The sequence below is a fragment of the Haliaeetus leucocephalus genome, unplaced genomic scaffold (genome assembly GCF_000737465.1).
Source record: "Haliaeetus leucocephalus isolate CR32 unplaced genomic scaffold, Haliaeetus_leucocephalus-4.0 Scaffold730, whole genome shotgun sequence".
NCBI lineage: Eukaryota > Metazoa > Chordata > Aves > Accipitriformes > Accipitridae > Haliaeetus > Haliaeetus leucocephalus.
In genome coordinates, this window is record NW_010973166.1 from 1343093 (window position 1) to 1366168 (window position 23076).

A 23076-nucleotide genomic window follows, 5' to 3' on the forward strand; every position below is an offset into this window, starting at 1 on the left:
AGATGCTCTTGGGCTTCTCTTGGGGCCATTGCTGGAATTCAAGTAGAGGATGTATAGCACTTTCAAAGGCACTTTCATATATTCTGACCTCTCAGCATAAAAAAGTAACAAACCCAACTACAGGGATTCAGATCTGGTGGACCCTGGCTTCATTCCAGTACCTCTCAGGCTACTCAAATTGCAAACACAAAATAACATGTTTTTCTCCCCTTAAGGGCAAATAAGACAAAGCTGACCCAATTCAGCAGGAGTCCAAAAGTATTTATTATTGAGTCATTCCAAATCCCACTCAGAGAGGGACCATGAATATTCATTTTTGTATGCATGCACAATTTTAAATTGGCATTGCTTTAACATTAGTGAAACATGTTCTTGGTTTAATTGATCATAATCTATTCACTAACAAAATAAATATGCTATTTGGGGTTGAATAAGCCTATCCAGAGTTGACTATACAAAAAAAAAAAAAAAAAAAAAAATTAGGGGAAGAATATACTTAAGGATAAAAATTATTCAAACAAAGAGTGTACTTATTGGTCATCCTCAAAAGACTTGAAAACATTTGCAGTATTTGCTCTCTGTACCTTGCTGGCAGTTCACGCAGGGCCAGTGCTTACAGATGGACAACCTGGGAGCAGCATGAAAAATTTACACGTGCCAGAACTGAGCAGAGCTTTGCAACTTCCATTTGCCAAAGGAAATGTTTTTAAATACTGAATGTGATATAAAAAAGATGTAGTGATGAAAAATAAACTGCTATCTGCAACAATACCATCTAACTGAAAGTTCTTTTTCCTTTTCCTTCTACAGAGAAGAAATCATTGCCAATGCTAATAACTGTAGCTTGTACCATTAAAAAGACAAAACCACCCTTACTTCCTTTCTTATTGTCTAGGTATTTCTCTTAAAGACTTACTCCAACATAAAATACACTGCTGTTTGGTTCTTATACCTTATAATGAAGTGTCTGAGCTTTAGGAATCATCATGGAACTTTTTTAAAAATAGTGGGAATTTTACTGCTTAAACAAACACCCTCAGACAAAAACATGCAAACTTATTACCCAAACTGCCAGAAATTATAAGACTATGTTCTTAATTAAAAAAGTGCAAAACACTGGTAGGACAAATTAGCTAGGATGCAATTGCAAAAGATCAGTACTGTCAGTCCAGTGAGAGAATGACTGTAGAAGAATTACGCCTTAATCTCTCGAGACAGATTTGATGGTCCACACCTAATGGGACAAAGCTCAGTACAAATTCCCCTCAAAACCACATGTTTAGGGGAATGGGGCAGGGGGGTGTGAGCAAGCCAGGGGAAGAGAGCAAGCGCAAGCGAGCACAAGCACATACTCAATAGGGCATGTGGAATAGGTTCAGAGCAGGTTCATCATCTCAGCCAAAAGCATCAAACACTGGGCTAACAATTCCCAATTCCTAAAAATTATCTAAAAATCATTCAATCCCACTAAGAATTCTATTCATCTCATTTGGAAGTTAAGCATCTCATCTCTCTCACTCTGCCAAGAAGAAATCACCATAGGAGAAGTGATAAATTCAGCAGGCTTTTATAACTTCCCGCCGTAGCTGCACAGGGAAGGCACAGAAACTCTGACCCCAAGTATTTTAAACTCAGGGATGGTTGTTGGTCAGGGCAGCTTTGGCTTTAGGAAATGCTCACTCCGTGCCAAAGATGACAACTGTCTGTCTGTCCCTAATCTCAGCAGAGCAGCACATGAACTGCCCAACAAATTCAAAGGCAGCCCAAGTATGAACTACTCAGCTCATTAACTATTGCTCCCTATAGACGTCCTGATTCTTCACTTTGGAGAGAACAGCCCATGCATAATAAATAATGATTGTCTTTATTGTTTTGAAAGTGAAAGGTTAATTCAGTCATGAACTAATAAAACTATATATAACATGAATTACCCATCAATAGAATACAACAGTATTAGTGGAAGTTTCAAAGCCCCAAAACCACGGTAAAATGGGTGACAATAAAGGTTCATCTTATATGCAGTGCTGTGGTTTGCAGGACCGTTACCTACATTAGGTGTTTCTGGGGACAAACACATTGCCTTTTGGAGGCTTGCAATGCATCTTGAACATTTATAATTCTCGATGAGGAGCACTAATGCATTATTAATAACAGCAGGTGGGTAACTTCATTTACAGAGCGATGAGACTTGTTGCATCTGAGGGGAAGGATTGGATGGATACAAAGATAACACTCAAGTGACTATGGACGACAGCAGAACTGCTTCCCAACTACTGTGCGTTGTTAGCACATGAAGGATTTTATTTCTTAAGCTGCTCACAAGCAGCTATCAAGGAGAAAAAAAAAATCACAGCCAAGTGAAAATGCTCTCCTGTGCCAGTAACACTGTAAAGCTATGGGAAGCAAAGAAGCAGGGGAAGATAGCCACGTTGTAAAATGGAAAGATACAACTAGCAGGAAGTTCCAGGGTTTAGGAGCAAACATGGTGAAGTTTACTATCCCCTGTAGAACAACAGCAAAGCGCCAGTATAACTAGCAAGGAGATGGAGAAATTTGCTTATGAGCCCAGTAACACTCATTACTAAAATATTAGCAGTGACTACCTTTGAAAAGGCTCTCAGCTACTCACACAGTAGAAAAGCAGATGATAACAACTCTACATACATCTTGGTGGTAATATAAAGAACAAGACAGTGACTTCCAACAGTCAGATTCCACCATCCACTCATCCATAAAGCTTGGCACTGTGTCACTGAAGAGGTGGTTTGTGCACAGGCGGAGAACAATAAAAAGCATGTTTGAATGTATAAACAAAGGATAAAGCACAATAAAAGTAAAGTGGTATTATGTAAATCTGCCATAGCTTTCGCACTAATGCACCACTCTCTTCTGATCTTCTCATCTCAGCAAGAAAACTAGAACAAAACTAAACTCCAGAAGTATAAACTGATTAAAGGCAGACAAGAGGGGGATTTACAAATGATATGTTTTAAAGACTAACTATTTATTTTAGAAACAAAAGCAAGAAGGGATTATAGATGTATAAAACAAATAGAATGGAAATTAACTAAGCTCCTCATGCACGCTGTTACATAAGAAAACCAAGGGGCAATTTAACATGAGAGGCAGCACATTTAACTGATTGCCAGGAGACCTTTTCTAATGCTATCTATAAATCAACCCGTAGAATTCTCTACCATAAGATATTATACAGACAAATTTTTTCAGCAAGATTAAAAAAGGATTATGTGTTTATATAAGGAAGAATAACATATGTAGCTGCATTAGTCAGGTTTAAAAATAACAAGAGTGAGCAATTATCATGCTTGAGGACACAAGCTGATCAACAGCAAGGATCAGGAAGATATTTTTCCCCTGATGGGACAGCACTGCAGATTTGGCCAGATAACAATTTCAACTTTCCAATGAAAAATTGTCTACAGTCACAGGAGGGGTGCAGAATAGGATGAACAAGTTTAAGAACAATAATAATAAAACCAAGGAAATGGAGAGGATCCCACAAGAGGGATACATTCATAATACATCTATTAATAAAATGTATCATAAGATGGCATGTACTTTGCGTGATATGCAGTCAAAAGTACTAACAGAATCAAATTTCCAAGTCACTGGGAATCATACTAAAAAATTCATGAAGAAACAAGAGCTACCCAATAGCTGGGGACAGCTACATCAGCTTTTCAGATCCCAGTTCAGCAAGGTGTTTAGCATGGATGCAACTGGGAGCAGAGCCTGGCTGCCTTCATGGGAGCTGTCCACATCAGGCACTAGCACAAGAGCATCCTTAAAAGGCCCTATCCAGGAATTAAGGTCGGAAGTCTATCTAGAGAACAACAAAACAACAGTGATAAACAATAAATAAGAAACAGGTCACCCAAGTCTATCAGAGCGTTTAATGAAACAAGAGTTATCGGCTGCAGCCAGTGAAGTATGTGGAGAAGTGATGGCCTCCAGCCTACCTCACCACGATTCGAGAAGCTGCATTTTTGTCTTTCCCTCACGTCAGGAAGGAGGCAGTAATTTTTGTGACCCTGGCTCTTTAGGCCCCTGGCACACAGCCAGTAAGCAGCCCAACACTTCAGAATACCTTTTGATAATACAACATACATACTAATTAGAAAAATTAATGGAAATGAGCTTTGTCAAAGCTAGTAACACAAACCTGAGAACTGGCTGCAGGAATATCTAAAAAGAGTGGTTATGACAAGTGATGAGGTATCAAGGTAGAAGAAAGGGTCCAATGGGATGTGGTGGGGATAGTGGCATGACTGCTTCTGTTTAACATCTTTGTTAATGATCTGGAAGAAAAGTTAAACAGCACATTAATTACACTGAGCTATATTAAATTAGGAGGTGAAGCGAGGGCCAGGGAGGACAGAGAAGTAACACAAAGGGTTGTGAGCAATTAGAAACTGATAACACACATTCCTGTGAACTTTAGTACCAGAATTTGGAGAATCAATTGAAAGGAATTAAAAACAGAGGAGCAAGAAAAGTGATAAAAGGGCCAGAAAGACTGATTTGCAGAGGATGCACTAATTAAATTCTGCATGACTTGACTAAGCCATGGTTTGGAGGTAAAGAATAGAATGAGTTGGTGCACACTTAAACACTATTAAACGAAGGACGACTGGAATGTGACCAGTGTTTATAGCTATATGAATTCATAGTTCCCCTACGTTAATTGCAGGGGAATTAGATAAAGTCAAGTTTACACCAAACATGAGAAAAATGTTCCTGCTGTTCGAGGTCCACCAGACAGTGTCACAGACTGGATATATCCATCATCTGACTCAATGTTGAAGTTTGATGCAATGAACAAATCCACTTTGGCAGAAAGATATTGTGAAGGTTATAGAGCCTATGAACAGTATTACGCCAGAATAAAGATATGGATGAGAACTTGGTGAGCAACCTAGAGATAGCAAATCACCCATTTATGCCTTCCAGCAACATCTGCAGAATAATAGCCAGCATACCTAAGCCATCACATCACAGGCAAATGATAAAAAATGAAAGCAGATTCAAATGTGTTACGGTAAGAAAAGAGTGGAAAGTGGAAGGAAAAATGTTAATCTTACAACAGGGAGGACAGATTTGAGCACAGCCAGTTTTTCATGAAGGATGCCGCGATGCCTCACACTAAGGTAAATCAACAATTCCATCTCTGCATTGGCGCTGACGCAGAATTAAAAAGATGTACTTGTATGCCATCAGGTCACATGGCCAGAAAAGATCAGACTTGTTCTAACCTGGCAGCATGACGGTAGTGGAGCTGTGCTCTGGAGAAGCAACAATCTTGCTGACTGCATAAAAGATGAGGCTGGGCAGCCGTGAGATCTCATCAAGCTGTGACCTTCACTTAGGCTGGCTGCATTGTCTTCTGTTCCATTTAGCAGTACTCTTAAAGAGCAAAGAGGCAGACAGTATTTCTATAGATCCAATTATACTCTTGACTAGAAACAAACCAAGGCAGGCAATCTGTAAGTATCAGTCTTCCCATCACATGCGCACAGGGTTCCTATAAAAATAATTTTATTTAGTTCAAAGATTGTGTTCTGGCTTTCCTATCTCATTTGCACTTGTTTCTTCGCCTCTTTCTTGCCTTTTTTCCTAATAGCCAGAAGACATGGATGAATCATATATTATTTGTAATAACAACTCACTAACAACCCTACCCCAAAGAAGCAAAAATTAGAGAGCACAATGCGAGTCTGAAGAGTGGATTAGCAATTCCTCTCTACCCTGCCACTGCAGGAGGTTTGAAGATTTTGATAATCTCATATTTGCCCTGGTCCCTCAATTCCAATGCCAGAGCAATGAGAGAATATGGTCAGTTGCGGCAGTGCTGCTGGGGCTCAACAGTGCAACAGTAGGGAACGGGATGCACTGAGACTGAGACACTCTGCCAGGACATAGTGTGTGTGGGAAGGGAAAAGCTGGTTTCTCGCCCACCTATGCGTCACGATGCCTACTTCTAGCCAGTTCCGTATGCCTTCCTATTTGTTCAGTCAAATAATATTCATTATTAAAAATATGACTTTTCCTATATATGCGTATCTATAAACAGCACACATCTGTCTATATGTGAGAAGACACACGCTTCCTCATCTCAATTTTCCTACCTTTTGTGCCCTTCTGTTCTCTCTCAATATTCCTCCCAGATATGCTTGGAAATTGTCAAACGGCAATAACACAACAGAACATAAATGTAGACTAATGTTTTAACTGCAGACAAGAATATTTGGGGAAATGTGGAAGAAAAAGGAAGGACAGGCACCAAGAGCTCCTATCTCTATGTATGCCTTGTGCTGTGCAATGTCAGCATTAGCAGAATACACTTTATTCCCCTTGGTGGGAGATAAGCAGAACAAACATGTTGCACATGCTGGTCCATATAGTGGTTAGTCCCGAGAAAAAGTATGTTTGTAAGAACTGAAATTCTACTTTTCACACAATAGTAAATTTAAACATATGTCTTTTCCTCCAGTGCACATGCAGGAGGTACAATGGCTAATTTCCTGAACTTTACACGTCAGCCCCTGAAAATAAATCCTTCATTGACCACTGCCACTGAAAAGACTACTTAAAAAATGTCTCGTCAAGGAAATGTTCGCTTAAAGGCCATTATGCTGTTATGAATCAAAATTCCAGATGCTAAACAAATGCCAATTAGCAGTATTAAAAAAACAGATGCCCTGTTCTGAGTGAGTACCACTGCCTGGTGTTGGAAGGGAAAAAAAAACTGCACAGAACATGCTGGAAGCCACTGTCCTATTGAGAAGACAGCTTTTAAATAGCTTTTCTGAGAGGCAAACTTAAAAAGCTGCAAAAGCAACTTATTATGAAAGTCTCAGCATAATTTTCCATCAGTATGGAAGAAGGTTAAGCTGTCCCCTGCCTTAAGCTGCTTTATGTTAGAAATCCTAGCAGTGAGTAGAAGAGGTATGGCACAGAGTCAGGTCCATGGAAAGAATAACTGAGACAGCACTACACTGCAGCTACCTATAACCTTCCAACCTATACTGTAGGTGTCAATGTTTGGAAAAACAAAAACGCAAGTTCTCTTATTATTAATCTCCTTTATAGGTACAATAACTCCCTGTCAAATAAAGATGACCTCACACACACACATGCACAAATTTGAAGCCATTATAAGCACCCCTTACTTCACTTGAAGCTCAGACCACTGATCTGAGACTTCCACAAGGTGCCCAAGTCATCTTACCTACTTCTGAGAGCTGGGAAATTCTTAATATAAATCAAAGGAAGAAACATGATTCCTCCCCATCTTATCATCCACCTATTAGATGTGTGCCAATCCGCAAAGTTAACAGGGTATTTTATTTCAGTAGTTTTGGCTTGAGATCATCTGTATTCTTAGGCAATCTGACTTCTAATTGCAGCTTGCTCTTTTAAAGAGATCAGAAGTTGGCACGTTTTAAAACAGAATGATCTCAGCCCCCACCTGCACCACAACCTGCTAAGGAGTAACAGCATATAAATGGGCTATTCAGAGCAAAACCTACAAAGCCAGAAGCCTTGTCCCTATGAGAAAGACAGGAGGGTGCATTATGCTCCTGGGTATACAGGTGGCCAGGCAGACAAAGAAGCATAATACCAGCTACATGTGGCACAAATAGCTTCTAGTTTTTTTGCTGGTTTATGCCCAAGAAAGGCAGCCATGTATTGCTTCCTGAGCCTATTTGCCAGAGTCCTAAAAGCCCAATACCCTGCCAGGGGAAATGAGAAACATTCTGCAATGTTCTTGTTTTGAAAGGGAGCTGGAGCTAAGAAGTATTAGAGAACTATTAGAGAAGAATTAGACAAACATCAAAACATCACTTAAAAGATAGGATCAATTAAAAAAAACTGTACAAAAATTAGGAACAAACTAAAAAGGAGGCATATAAAACAAACAATACAGATAGTAATCAAACACTTCTGATATGGAGCTTGCAGCTGTTAGACGAAGACTATGACAATGCATGTATACATAAAGGCTAGGGCAATTACTTGTAGATGAACACAAAGAAGACAGAGAATTTCTTATAAATGAAGATGAGAATAGCTAGGACTTTTGAAAGCTCTCAGAGTTCAGAAATCCTCCTGGAACTGTGTGGACCATGGGTTCAGCATAAAAGTCTCAGAACTTGACATAACAGAATATTCTTGTGACAACTTCACATGCAACTAGACCAAGACCCTTTTTTCCCCAAGGACCACCCAGAAAACAGGTCATTGAAGTGATAAAGGATAGTTCAGAGAATCACAGAATAGCTGAGGTGGGGAGGCACCACTGGTGATTGTGTAGTCCAACCCTCCTGCTCAAAGCATGGTAAACTAGAGCAAGATGCTGAGGACTGTGTGGCCAGTCTGCTTTTGAATGTATCATCAATGATGGAGACTCCACAACCTCTCCAGCCAACCTGTTCCAGTGCTTGATCATCCTCACAGTGAAAAAAGGTTTTTCTTATGTTTAAATGGAATTTCTTATATTTCAGTTTGTGCTCACTGCCTCTTGTCCAAAGAGCCTGGCTCCGTAGTCTTTATTTCCTTTCATCAGGTATTTATACACATTGCTAAGATTTCCCTCAGTGCTTTCTCTTCTCAAGGCTAAGCAATATATTCTGCTTTAACTGCTACTTCAGATATTTTTTGAACTAGAGGAAAATGTGATTCATGGTCTTTCAATAGACATTGGAAGTTCAAGTTTTGTTCTGACAACAAAGCCTTTACAAAAGAAATATTCTTCACAATGAGGATAGTCAAATATCAGAACAGGTTGTCCAGCAAGGCTGTGCAGTATGCATCCTTCAAGGTTTTCAGCACCTGACTGGAGAATGCCCTGAGCAACCAGATATAAGCTGGTCCAGCTTTGAAGAGGGGGATAGATCAGAGACTTCCGGAGGTCCCTTTCGATCTATATTATTCTATGACTCTGAAAAGGGACCAAGTATGGATACTCAGTATATTCACTGCTTCCTTGGTCCCTTTTTCAATTCCAATAAATCATGAGTTTACAGGTTTATTTTTAAAATGACACAATGTAGGATTTAATAAAAAACCAAGTTTCACACACATATGGATCTAAAGTGAGCTACGAAGTGTGCTTAAAAGGGATGCATGCTGTCTAAAGCAAAGCAAGAACATATACACCAAGGTACAAAAATGGTACTCATGTCCATAGAGAAATATACAAAAAACTTGATGTTCCCTAGATAATTCTTCTTTTGTTTTTCCTCAGGTTTTAAAGTAGACAGATTACTTGCCAAAAATAGAGGGGTATGAAAATACTTGCAATATTAAAGTTAGGCATTTTAAAACATGAACAAATATTGTTAAAAAATTACAGAGCACCTCATTTTAACTTGAAGCATTTGCCCTCAGTCTAATAATAGAAAGGCCTTTGTGCTCTTGGATGCACTGACCAAAGACTGATACAAACAAGAAAATTTGGACTCTAGCTGAAAATGTCTCATGCAGACTCACAGCCAACCAAACTCTTGACAAAAAGTGAATAGCTAAAGAGCAATGAACACACCTGCAGAAATTTCATCAGCTTCCGAATAAACTATAAAGTCATTTTAATTCTCTATGGACTTCAGTGGCATGAGGGAAAATAACATGCTATCGCCAACCTAAACGAACTTTTTTCCTAGTCAAAATTGAATACATAATGCAATCCCTGGTGGCGACTTCAAAAGTATTTATATAGGTCACTGCCCACATTAACACTGATAAGTTTCACTATTTGCAACTTTAGATCAAGGCAAGGAAAATAAGCAAGTTATGGATCTACCAGAGATAATACATGACAGTTGATAGCAATGCTCCCCACCCCCGCCCCGAGCTTAGTTGTACACTGTGATATTTTCATGTCCTCTTCCTATTCAATGAGAAAAATTCCTTTGCAGGAAAGGCACACTTACTGGCACTTTGAAAGGAGAAGTATTCGAAGCATCCATGGAGTTGGTTTTCTCAGAGGTGCTGGTCCCGGAGATGCTCCGTCTGCGAGGAGATCTCTCTGCTGGGACCTCTAAGGAAGAGAAGAAAAAGAAGGTGAATGGATGCCGGGGGGTGGGGAATAGTCAGGTTTTATGCTCTGTAGGACAGACACCTCAGCAAAGTTTCAAGCGCATTACTAAACTGCTGAATTACACTCACCTATTTTTCTACATCTTATTTACTTACTAAATCACAATGGCATTGCCACTGACAGATTCAAGGCTGTGAATCTGACTTGATTGTAGGCAATAAAAATAAAAAAATGCTGGTAAAGATCAATACTCAAACATATTTAGTACTCTATTACTAGATTGTGAGATAGTATTCAGAGAACTTTTTTTTTTTTAATTTTTTTTTTTTTTACATAAGCAATGCAGTAATTAAACGGATAACTAAAATCAAGACACAGGGAAGCTCAATTTTAGTCACAGCTGAACACAATTTGAGAAAGGTCAAAGTTCGGTCTTATATGATCACACTACTTGCTCAAACCATGCAACCAGCAGAAGACTCATCAACTGCCCAGGTAATATGACACATTTATCTCTGCAGATAAAAAAAAATAGGTCAACTTCTCCTCATTCTTGCAATATGACCTTACTAAGATATGACTTTGGCATCTTAAATCCATGCAGGCTGATCTGATGAGCACAAATATTCATAAAAGACGCACTTATCTTTTTCTAGTATAAATATTAGAATAATAGCATAATAAAGCATACACACTATTAAAAATCTCTACACAAACACACATATACTGTACATATATGCATTTTTATATAAAGCTAGATATACATACATATAGATACCTTTATCACAACTGCTGCCCATCTCCAGCTCAATTGCCAGACTTAAAGGAATCCAGCTTCACAAAACATCCCCCAACACAGGGAGGGAAAAAATCACTTCCTAGCAGAAAGTCCATTGTTATCTTCCAAATCTTAAAGAAAAGGAGTAAGCCGTGACTCCAGATAGTGACATTTTGACTGCTGCCGTTTTCCTTTCAAGAGACAGATGCAGCTTAAACTTCCATTTCTGGCTGCCTGGCCCTGGGGATCCGTGCTACTTCCACTTAAGAGAAAGCTGGATCTCTCCGTTCCCCCTCCCTTCCCACAGCCTGCAGAGAGCAAGCGAGCAAGCGAAAAAGAAACACACAGGACTGCAGCTATTCAATCAATCGCTCCAACTGCACATCCTCATTAGTTACTTTCAGGCTATTAACAGACGCCCAACTGCCGGCTTCCCTCTGCTACAGAAAATTTCACTGTTATATCCTGATTCACAGCAGCAAAAAAGGTTTACAGAGATAGACTGCCAGCTGGTTCCACGAGAGCAGTGTCTCCCTCAAAATAACCGAAGAAAAAATGAGAAAAGCCTTCTTCAGGGATAACATTACTTGTGATGTCTTTGCATACCGGATTTTGATTTCACCAGAGTTATAATACGTATCTCCCATGGATGCTTGAAGAATGACAAAATGGAGCATATTGAACGAGAGGCTAAGAAATCTGGACCCTGCAGTATTAGTGTCTCACACGGTAGATATTTATCTTTTAAAAAACCAAACTGCTAACATTCAGCCTCTCAATCTGCTCGTAACCGTCGTGAGGAAAGAACTGCTAAGGGGGAGAACAGCCTCCTGAACTGGGCAAACAAAGTCAAACACACAATGTAGCTACCACTGGAAAATGGGCAGGGCACAGCCGCTCGCTGCCAACCATGAGGACGATGCACAAGCCCTGCTCGCACCGACCAAGTAAATCACGGTCTGTCAAAGCTTGCAATAACTGTGATAGAGCAATACCACTTTCGGGGAGATTTCTCCTTCAGCTGATGAGCAGCATCGGGCACTTTCTCTTACAGCTAAGGAGGCATCGCCTGTTCCAGTGCTGGAGGGTAAGTCCCTGTCAGGGCACCTTTAGAGAACACAGTGCTTAGAGCAGGGGCAGTGCTAGACCAAGGTTTTTGAGTAATGGTCAGTCACACTATCGCAGGAGCCTTTGCAGAGGTTGCTAGTTTTATCTGAAGATGCGCTCTTTTATACTGCCAGCCTCCTCCCCCAGCCTCTACAAAGGGAAACTTATTTTCTGCAGCACCTGTAAGTACTGCTCTCCCAAAGAGAGCTGTATTACATTGGATTTAAATGATTGCTTCTGCTGTTCTCACTGTAAATGTAATGAAAGCAAATGGGAGTGATATATTCACTTGCAACTGGGGACTAAAGTGAGCACCTTTTATTTTACATTGAATAGTAATGCGTAACGTAATAGGTTTGGCTTTCTCCACTTCTCACATACAGGAAATCACATCAAAGCTCCTTCAGTAATTTAACACAGTCTGTTAACTTTGCTGAGTCATGAATGAAAACAGGAGCCTGAATTCCCCACTATTTTCAACAATAGGTTCTGCAGGAGTGGCAGTTTAGGAAAAAGTTTAAGTTTAAACCAAATGGAGTTGCAAAGCTACAAGGAACATGCCTGTCTCTCCTTGCCTTCCCTCTTCCCCTGACATCCACCCAGCAGCAATTCAAGTTCTCTGCAAATAAAACAATGAGATTCCACTGGTAAAATGAGTTTCTTCCACTCTCAGACCATCACAGAAGTGTACCAAATGGGAAAGGGAAAATGAAATATTCACAAGGTGCCTGCAATGAACTAAAAATAAAACTACCTTTCCCTCTCTTCTCCTTCTAAAAAAACAAGAGCAAATAAACAACATGCTCAGTCGCCAAAAAAGAAGACCTAGATATAGCAAAATTGTCGAGATATGTTAACTGGAAATCAAAAGCTAAAGCAACCTGCTATGATGCCCGTAGAACGGTGTTTTTGCTGAGTTGTGTAAAAAAATCTATACTGTCACCACCAGGCAAAAAATGAGACGGTTCCCTCCCCTGCTCCACAAGTAATGCTAGAGGCTACTCTTGCATAATCTTCACCTGCTGTAAAAATCGATGCACCTCTCATCGGCTTAGTATTAAATTACAGCTGCTTTCTGCATTGCTCACTCTCAGGGACCAACACTACAGATAAATCACATTGTTTCTATGGATAAACAATCTGAAACCCTTTTCATCTACTCTCAATTTCTGGGAAGAAAAGAAAATGAGGAAAAAAAGAAAAAAAAAAAGGATAGACAGATCTTTCCCCTTTCAACCTTAAAAAAATAATCCATCAAACAAATGAGTTGTAAACATCCCTGTGGGACACTTTTAATTTATCACCTCATATATTGGTGATATGCAGTAATATTTATGTAAATAAATATTTACGCAAATATTTACACACTACATAGAAATAGTCAGTTACAAATTAGCTGAGCCAATTACTCAGCAATGGCAGACGCCTCTGAAGAGGGAACTGCCCAAGGATACAATGAAGGTAGGTCTCTTTTTACGTCTTCATATTGCGCCACTCTACCCTCTGCAACACCAAAGCTTGTTTTGTTGGCCAGAAGGCAGGTTTGTGTAAGACAAGTGCCACTTACTACTATGAGTAGTGGTGATGATTGACCTCCTTTGAAGGCAACCATCTTGGCCACAGCGGCGTAGCCTCAATGACCTCCAGTCAGGATGCGGCTCTCGGACTTGATCTGAATTTCCTATTGCTGGGTGCTCTGGCCACTTGAATTCTGAAACCTTGATGTTGTGGGAATTTGTATTCTACTGTGAAGAGCTTTTTCTTAGGGTGGGAGAAGTAGAGATAAAACAAACCTCCCAGCTTTGCAGGACAGTGCTTGCTACTCTATCTCCATTTTTCTGAATTAGAAATGGATTGGAGAGGGGCAGGGTAAACTATCAGGAACAAAGAAACATCCTCAGGGGTTAGCGTGAAAAGAATGAAGTTACTGAACTTGCAAATAAGGTCACGGAAACAAAGATTACAGGGGTGTCCGTGATTTTGCAAAGGGCAGTGCAATGAAAGTACTGCACAGTTTCAGCGGAACTTGCATCAAGACTGCGGCACCTTCCAGACTCGGCATGTGTCCTCCCAGGACTGGCAAGAACATCTCCAGATCTGAGTTCCTGCTTATGGAGTCCAGGAGGTGACTGTAAAGCAGTCCCCAAGACCTACCTGGAGATGCAAAAAAGGGGTAAGCACGCTGGCAATCATAACTCCTGTCATTACTCATAAGGGGCTGGTACTGGTCTGTGTCACAGTGAACAACAGATCAGACCATCTACTCCAAGCTGGCAGGTCCCACACTTCTATAATAAAGTTCTCAGCTTGGTCATATTCTGCACACCAGCTTTTCATCAGTTGTGACTTTTAGCAGTTTATAACAACACATGGCTTAGCACTAACCAATTATCTGCCACCACACCCTTTACTGTGATGTGTGAGAAAGATTTGGATTTGTGAAAAGCTACATTTACCATCCACTGAAAATAAAAATTATACTACTGGCAAAAAACTAATTAATATTTCTTTCCCAGGACACAGATTCTGTTGGGGGAGTGGGGGGGAATCCATCCTCAAATTCATTTTCCAGATATCTTTCTTTGGTATCGTTGTGTTGTCTTTACTAGGAAGGGGGCGACTGCTGGTGTATATTACCTACTGGTTAGGAAAATAAAAGAAAGAGATTATAATAAGATTTCAGGGATTGGGACTTCCTTTCATTTTGTCTGCACACATCCTGATATGATGGTACCTCGGTCTGCAACTAGAGGGGATAGAGAATATGATTCATAAAAAGAATCAGTTCATTCTGCCTCTCAAGTCTAGCTTAATTACAGGCATTTGCAAAATACGAACCCAGTTCAATACAACCAATTACCTATCCAGAACCAAGCATTCCCAAAGACTGCCTCTCAGGTGCCCTTGTATTAAAATATCCCCAGCTGAAACAAAACCAAACCCCACCCAAATATTTTCACCCCCTTTATATAGCTGCCTTGGCACTCCCCATGAGAAAATGGTAATTGCTGCTGGTCAGAGCATTAGCTGAACAATCAAACAATCCTGCAATTAGCCTCTTGTCTGAAGGAAGGATCAATAAGCTACACATACTATACCCCATTTTTTTAAACAAAATTTGTCATTGTTTTAAATGTTGTAGCATTCATGCAGCAATAGTTACCACAGTGGACAAACAATCTAAATATTTACTTTTTAGCTATGCAATTTTAGAAATTCATCTGCCTGGACAGGTTATTGCACATTTCAAATATGATAATGCCTAGAGGCCTCTTACCAGAATGCAGCATGGCTAGACTAAGTACCAAATAGGCACCATTTCTGCCCCAAAGAGTTTACAGTCTTAACTTGAAACAAGGCTCTATTAGAGTGTGATAAACCCTACACAGGAGTCAGGAGGGAAGACGTACGTTAAGAAAATAACCCTTCATGGGCCTCTGTGTGATTATTTATTCTTAAAATAAACTTATACTAAAGTAATTATCCCCAGATAAATAACCAAATTCTAGGGGGGTGAAAATAAAAGAGTATCTTGAAGAAAGAGTTAGGAAAAAAAATCTTAGTTATCGAACATTTATAAGAACAGGAAAGACAAGTGTTTCTCTCAAAGAAGACAGACAGAAGAGACCCTACTAGGGATGTAGCAATGGACTAGAAAGGACTAAAGGATTTCAAGGCCTCCTTCAGCACTATTTTCTACTCTGTCAAAAGGCCAATTACTCTTACGGATTAACTACAAAAGAAATACAGAATAAAAACCTGCAGCACTTTGACTTTTTGTGACTTAGTATTTCTTTTACAAACACACTTAAAGAAATAACAGGCTCAAATCTAAGCTTGGAATAGTTGGAGCACTTACGGGTTTGCCATTGGCAGCTAGTTTTTGAAGATGTTATTCATAGATGTAACTACTAGTTGAGTGGTTTACTACAGAGACAAACAGAGATTCAAGATTTGTTTCACGGACAACAGAAACTACAGAGCTTGTTTCTTAGTTTACAAAGACAGTACACTAAAACTTTTAGCTTGTAGTGCTTGAAAACAAACCACAACAGAGATACTGCCCTTCTACTCTGCTACATTTTTATTAACTATTTTCATTGTGAGTTGCTGGCCACCTACCACAGTGCATAAATAATGAAGGTGCTTGTTTCACCCTGATGGTTTGGTCTCCTCCTATATGCAAATATTAAAAAAAAAAATTAAACCCCAACATACATATATATATGTAATTTAAAAAAAATGTTTTATATGCATGAATGAATGTTCATCAAGTGGGAATACTCAGATGGGCTGCTAATTCAAGTACTTTCATTCCAAATAAACTACTGTGTTGAGCCTATTGAAAAGGGAGCATCTAATCCACTTTTAGAGCCTTTTAAAAATAAATAAGCATTTCAACAAGTACAAAAATTCAACATGCTCCAAGGCAGTTTATGATGTATCAGTACAGCATATACATTCAGTAACATTATGGCACTCACAACTTAGTTAAGACAGAAAAGACTATTTCTGTCTCATTATCTCTTTAGGGTTGTTTCAGAGTGCTCACGTGACAGCACTAATGAGAAAGAGATCTCTTTGGGTGCAGTCAGTATTTACTCATGGTTTCTTCTACCTTGGTGAAAATACATACCAGCTGACAAAATTAGCGACAGTAATAAAAAGCAGAAAGATAGAAAGTGTTAGGAGATATGTAAGAAGGAACAACGAGAAATGTCTGAACAGCATCTTTCAGATGAGTATTTCGTAATGAAATAGGAAGCCACATATAAAAATAAATAGAAATGTTAATGTTTTATCTTGGAGTAAGCATTCTCTCTCATTTTACTCACTTGGGGAGAATTCAGACATGGGCCCAATTCACAGACAGTCATAAAAATTGAATTAAATGCCTATGTAAGAAGCTTAGGGTAAAAGCAAACTCAAAAAACCTGATCTCTTCTAAGTCCTGAAGTCCAAGTTCGTGTTCTGACTAAAATACATTATGCAAATTCTAGAAGGTATAACTTAAAGGAGAAAATTGAAATTTGCAGTGATAGCTTTTCCACATTTATCAAGACAACTAGACAGGGGGGAAAAAGCCACATGAAGATACACATCAGAGAGAATGCAACCATGTCACAGTGTACTGAAGTACACAAAAGTTACCAAGCCTGGAAAGGGAAATACAAAGGAAATTCTGCAAAGCTCACTGGCTATAGAACTCCATCATCAAACAACTGCTAGATACCAATTATGATCAAAACCTCTCCCAGTCCATTAGCAGGGATTTTAAAAGAAGATACTGTGCTTTAGTAGGGATTGAGTCAGTCAGCCAAGTCTTGCAAGATGATCCAGGTAAATATCAAAGATTTTTTTAATTTACAGATAGGTAATTCTGTTGGTGTTAGGCACTTGCGTTGTGCTGGCATATAAAAAAAGTATAATTGAATCAGTGCCCAGTTCAGAAGGTGCATAAATGACAGTTTAAGTCACTTAAAAGACATTTAAGTCATTGATTCCTAAAGGACTTTACAGTCTGAAAGACAAGACCTAACATGCAAAGCAGATGAATACACAGAGGAGGCTGGACGAAAGGGCAAGAATATCATAGGAGAGAATAATTTTTGGCTTTCAAGTACTGACTCTCACAATTTCTTTTTGCAGAATGTTCTGAGGAAACTGTATGTGGCATTTAGTGAGTACAACATCAGCTGTTACTAGACTGATGCATTCGCTTTGAGGTGGAGGAACGAATTCTCCAGGTCTGCAAATGTGAATCAGAAATGTAACAGATGCACATCCCTAAACTGTTCAACATATCCTCTACATGATGTGCATGGCCATACAAAATTTGGAATAGTTGCCCCTTTTTAACCTCCTCATGCATCAGCTTCTAAAGCCTCTTTTAACGGTTGACTCCACGCACAGCAATACAAATTGCCTGGACAACTGTGCCAACACAAAAGCAGACACAAGGAGCTACTGCACATGACCTGGAGATGCTGATGTCCTCGTTAGTTCCTAATGATCTTGGACTGCCCCTGCTAATTCAAATTACCTTGTGTTTGCTGCAGAGAGATTGCACACAGACAATTAACGCAGATCAGCTGATGCATGGTAACTTGTTCCCGCAATGTAATTTGTTTAGAGGCTTATGACTTAGACACACATTACTATGATATCAATATTTATTATCCTCATTATTAAACAACAGCCTTAAGCCATGGCTTTCAAAACTGATCTTTTTACTCTCTCCGAAAGGGCTGTGAATCAAACCATTCTCTAAAAAGCGATCCTTTGCTCTGGTTATTGGGATATTCTCACAAGTGACCGGCTCTTGGGTGCACCGAAGATCGACAGCTCTTCCCTCCTCCTCTCAATGGGCCAGAAGGCGGCTCTAAGCTTCAGTACCTCTTGCTCACTATGGCAGGATTTTTGCCCTAAGCATTACAAATTATTGTTATGGTCACACAAAAAGAAAAAATCCCAAGGTACTGTAGACATCCAAGGGATGTCACTGAATCTGAAATATGGCCCCAGAGTTAAGACACCATTTGGGAATTGGTATCTCTTTAAGATAAAAGAAAAAAGATAATTTAAGTAAAAATATGTACTTGGAGGCAAAAACTGCTACCTTAAATAGCTCAGCTTTGTGACACCCTTCAGACTCCAGTCTGAATAAATAATTCCTGGTGTTTCTGGGGTAAGATTTGGGAGACATCTTGAGGATCTCTTGTCTTGGAACAAAACGTGAATGCAGGCATACATGTAAGGGGGGTAAAATCTCAGTCTCTTGAAGAGCAGCCCCAGTGCCCAGCCCATGCATACTCCTGTCCTTGTTCACGTCTGGTGTGATATTCCCAAAGAAGGCCAGAGCACATAGTGATGAAGTGCGAGCAAATCAAAATAGACTCTGTGGGAGACCCTTACTTTCCTCCCACATTCTGTACTGTTCTGGACTTGCTAAGTAAAAGAACTGCTTACCACAGAAAGACTAGTGTAAACTGTATCTACTGAAAAGAGCACAGCCACACCAGGTACCTGCGTGTGGTCTGAATGGAGGACAACAAAATTGGGGAAAAAATAGTATCTGGATTGGCTGTCACCTACTTGACTGACAAAGATCCACAATGGTGACTATTGTACCTTGGGGGGGGGAGGGGGAGGGTGTATTATAGCAGATATTACAACAAACATTATTTTAAATAGCCCATGGAAAGGAAAAGGGGCATACGTATCAAGCAGCCCGTCTGAGCAACTCAGTACCTAGAAATTATCAAAATAGGAAGAAAACAGACTGCATCCTGAGAACAACAGAAACCATTAAGGAGAGAGATGGAATGATTTGTGGAGATGGGATTAAAAGAACAAAACCAAATAACAACAGTTTGAGATAGCAACAGCTCAAAGGGAAAGACAAAACAATAATCAACTTCTATGTCTGAATTCCATTTAAAACATTTTCAACCTTACTGGTATTTATGCTGGCCTATAAATAAAAGAATAGTTTCAATTTTCTACCTGAATGGCATTAAACTAACGTGTAAGTATCCAGAAACAGAGCACAGGATTGTTTGATTGTGCTTCCTAGATTTAATTTCTAGGCTAGAGAAGTAACTGATCCCACAGCTGAAATTTTTATTCTGAATGCATCTAAACATTTCTTTTAAGAAGAAAAACTTTCAGCAGTCTCCTCTGATTTACCTTACTGCCATCAGAGTTGAGAAGTTAAGTTGTAGGCAAGCTGACAAAAATGAGTGGAAGTACACTGAACACAGTGATCAGCTGGTCAAATGGCACAGAGAAGAAAAACAGACCAGTAAGTAACATTGTTTAGTCCAGAAACGATTTTCTGCTTGGCACATGCCCATTTATGACTTGACCTTTGCCCAATGTGTTTGCAACTATTTCAAACAGATTGTAACCAAGTTTAACTAACAATTGCATACCACTTAAAAGCTTTTAAACAGAAATAAGGTCAGGTAACTGAAGGACTGAAGAAATTAAGCACCAGTGAAAGTAGTAAAGGCTTCCCAGTAAAGTGTTAAAAAAAAAAGTAAAAAAATACAGTTAGTACCCTACCGTACCAAGAAACGAGAGAAGGCTTTTCTCATCTTCTGTGCTGCTATCCAGCCATTCGGCCACATCACCAGGAGAAAGAAGACTCATTCTCCAGCCAGAAAACTTTTCCATACAGAAAACAATAAGTGAACGAAGCAGGGTAGGAAGGGTGGGGAGGAGCTGATGGTCTTGGGATTCCAGTACTCCAGTTATTGTCTACACTGACAACATGAGAGCGTGATCCTGCCCTGTTCTCTCAACCCTACATCTGACAGCCCATACTGACAAAGCAGGCATGGGTGGGAGCAGTAAGTGGGATCTGTACTTGTTGTCCCTTTGTGTCAGGTTTCAGTCCAAGCAGGAACAGAAAGAAGGCAAAAAAGGGAAGCAGGGGAAACCGAGGTTTTAAAATCCAAAAGAGGTAGCAGGTTATGATAGAATCGGTTTAAGTAAAAAGATGAAATAGGTCTCAGTGCTGAAGAAGCTCAAATAAGTCGGCACAATAGCTCATCAGCTAAGTGTAGTATATCCCTATCATTCCTTATACTGTTGGCTTTGTTTGAAGGCTTAGGTATTATGCTTTATGCTAAAAGTAAAAACAGCAAGCTTAGAGGCAATTTAAGTACCCTCCCCATTACTGAAGAGCCTGCATTCCCCTGTTTACAAGCCCGTTCCTGCTCCAGCTATTATAACAGCATCCCAGCCTTTCTTACAATGATTTTGTTCATGCAATGGCAGGTTGATCAATCTGTGAATAGGAAGCTCCCACCCCTCCCTCTCCCCTCCTCCTGCATGGCGGCGGCATTGATCGGCAATAATGGAATCTGCTTCTGACTGCCAACAGCAGCATTAGACAGAGGGGAACTGCTCCTCTTCATCAGCGCGAAGCAGCAGTCACAGCCCTGCTGGGCTTCAGCCTCGACTGCAGCAGGGCAAATGAGGAAGAGGTAAGGAGAGAGCAGTGTTCTTGGGGGTTCAAAGAAGTCATCGGCAGTAACGGTCAGTTATTTATTTAACAACAACAACAACAAAAAGATAAATGGGAAATAATTCTGCTCTGTCTAGACAGCAAGCTTGCTCTGCACAGCTTTGCAATGAAGACTTGTCATTGTGACTTTATGAAGGGTCACATTTAATTGTACAGGATTTATAGCGTATGATTTATTCTACACAAAAGAGCATTTTACAGGTTTACACATGCACGAGCAGAGACGAATCCCGGTAAGTGAGGGACTCCTGGGCCCCACAAATCAAAATTGCCTTTGTCCTCAGGGGATGGAGCTGATGCTCTGATCAAACTGCACTCTTTAAAGAGACAGCCACCTTTTGTTCACCATTTTCTGAACCTGTCTTTATTTTAAATGATTTATACAGTTGCCAATCCCTATTACAAACTAGGACACTTGCTGACCACTGACTAAAACCCAAGCCAAAACAGCAACAACGAAAAGCCATTAGATCAGTAAAGCGAAGAATTAGATACCAACCAACAAATGAAGAAAAAAAGAGCTATCAAGTCCCAGCAGGGAAGAAAATTCCAATTACTAAGACAAACTGTGGCAAGTATTGTTTGCGCAGGACAGACATTTTCATAAAACACCTGCCAAGCAGGGCAGATGCTATACAGAATTCACAATTAATGAGGGAACATGGGACAGACAGTTCAGGAGTGAGGTACCACAGTGGAAGACGTAGCCGAGCAGTCCTCCTGTTCACACTGAAAAAGCACATGCCTTCATCCCCAGTATGAAGAGAGATAAAAAACCAGAAACATTTCCTACATAATATAAAATCCAATGATAGAAAGACATCAGGTACATTTCCCAAATATGCAAAAAATGAGCTTTTCCAAGAAATTTTACTGTGTGTGTGGGAGGATCACATTTTGTCCAACTCCTACAAGTAGGATCTTCTTTGAGGTAAGACTGTGCAAACTGATGACGTAAATCTACTTGCAATAAGAATGGAATTAAAAAAAAAAAATAGAGAAAGGATTAGCTAGCTATTTTCTTCTATCTGGTTGGTCAATATGAAACGAAAATTTCACCTCCTACCTTTTAGTGTTCTGTGAAACAAATACTGTGCCCACAACCACCTGACTGTCCATCCATTAAAAACTGGTTTAATTTGCAATATTAACGATCAACTCCATAAATAATAGGTTCTAGAGAAAACAAAGTTAAGAGTATTGATTTCTCATGAATGCTTACCAATTTTGCATCGTTTCTAGGAGCAGAGATTGCGTACAGATCCTGTTTTCCTCCCTAGCTGCCTCATCTTGTATCATAATTTAAGCATTATTCATCCCTTTCAATGTTTTATAATCTTCATGGTAACAGGGAAAGTATATTAAATATCACATATGAAACTGGCTTATTGTAGTAATTTAAAATATGGGAATGTTAAAAACTTTGTAAAAAATGGAGGCAGTACTGGCAAAGACTTCAGTCAGGAGGATGTAACTAGGAACTGAAAGGGCATTAAATTTTTTCATATGCAGACCTGTCCTGTGCATTAACATTCCTGGGGCAACACACAGAATGTGGGGGGGAAAAACCTGCATAAATACTTCCCTACTATTTTGCGTGGTTTAACAGGTCACAATATCATGCAGGAAGCCTGCCTGCAATAGACTCTCAGGAGGTGGAGATACGCATCAGAAAAAAAAAGCATGAAGTGAAAAGTCCTCGTAAGAAAGTCATGAACACACCCTCATTAGAAATCCAGGAAATTTAAAGTGATAGATAGATGTAGAACAACCACTGACATTTAGAAACACCAAATCCATCAAAATTTAAAAGTAGAAATAATGATTACAATCATCTAACCTGATTTGAAACACCTTTAGAACATCACCCAGTGACTCTTGTCCATTTCTAGTTGAACAAAGACACGTCTTCCAGAAAAAAGGACATCCAACTGTAAACAGACACTGCAAAGACATAAAGAGCCAGTCTGTTCCCTTGGTAAGCTGTTCCAATGGTTAACTCTACTCGTTCTTAGCAATTTGGTCCTTAGTTCCAAGAATGAATTTATCCAGCCTTATCTCCCAACCACTGGGCACTGGTTGACATTTGTATGCTTT

General features: G+C 39.7%; 1 protein-coding gene across 1 annotated transcript in view; it reads right to left on the minus strand.

Moving 5' to 3' along the window:
- The window catches only part of RASAL2 (RAS protein activator like 2), a 187323-nt gene that overhangs the window by 40940 nt on the left and 123307 nt on the right, over positions 1 to 23076 (minus strand). Inside the window, exon 5 of the mRNA XM_010580720.1 lies at positions 9954 to 10060. Within this exon, the coding sequence (XP_010579022.1) occupies positions 9954 to 10060 (107 nt within the window). The remainder of the gene's footprint in view (positions 1 to 9953; positions 10061 to 23076) is intronic.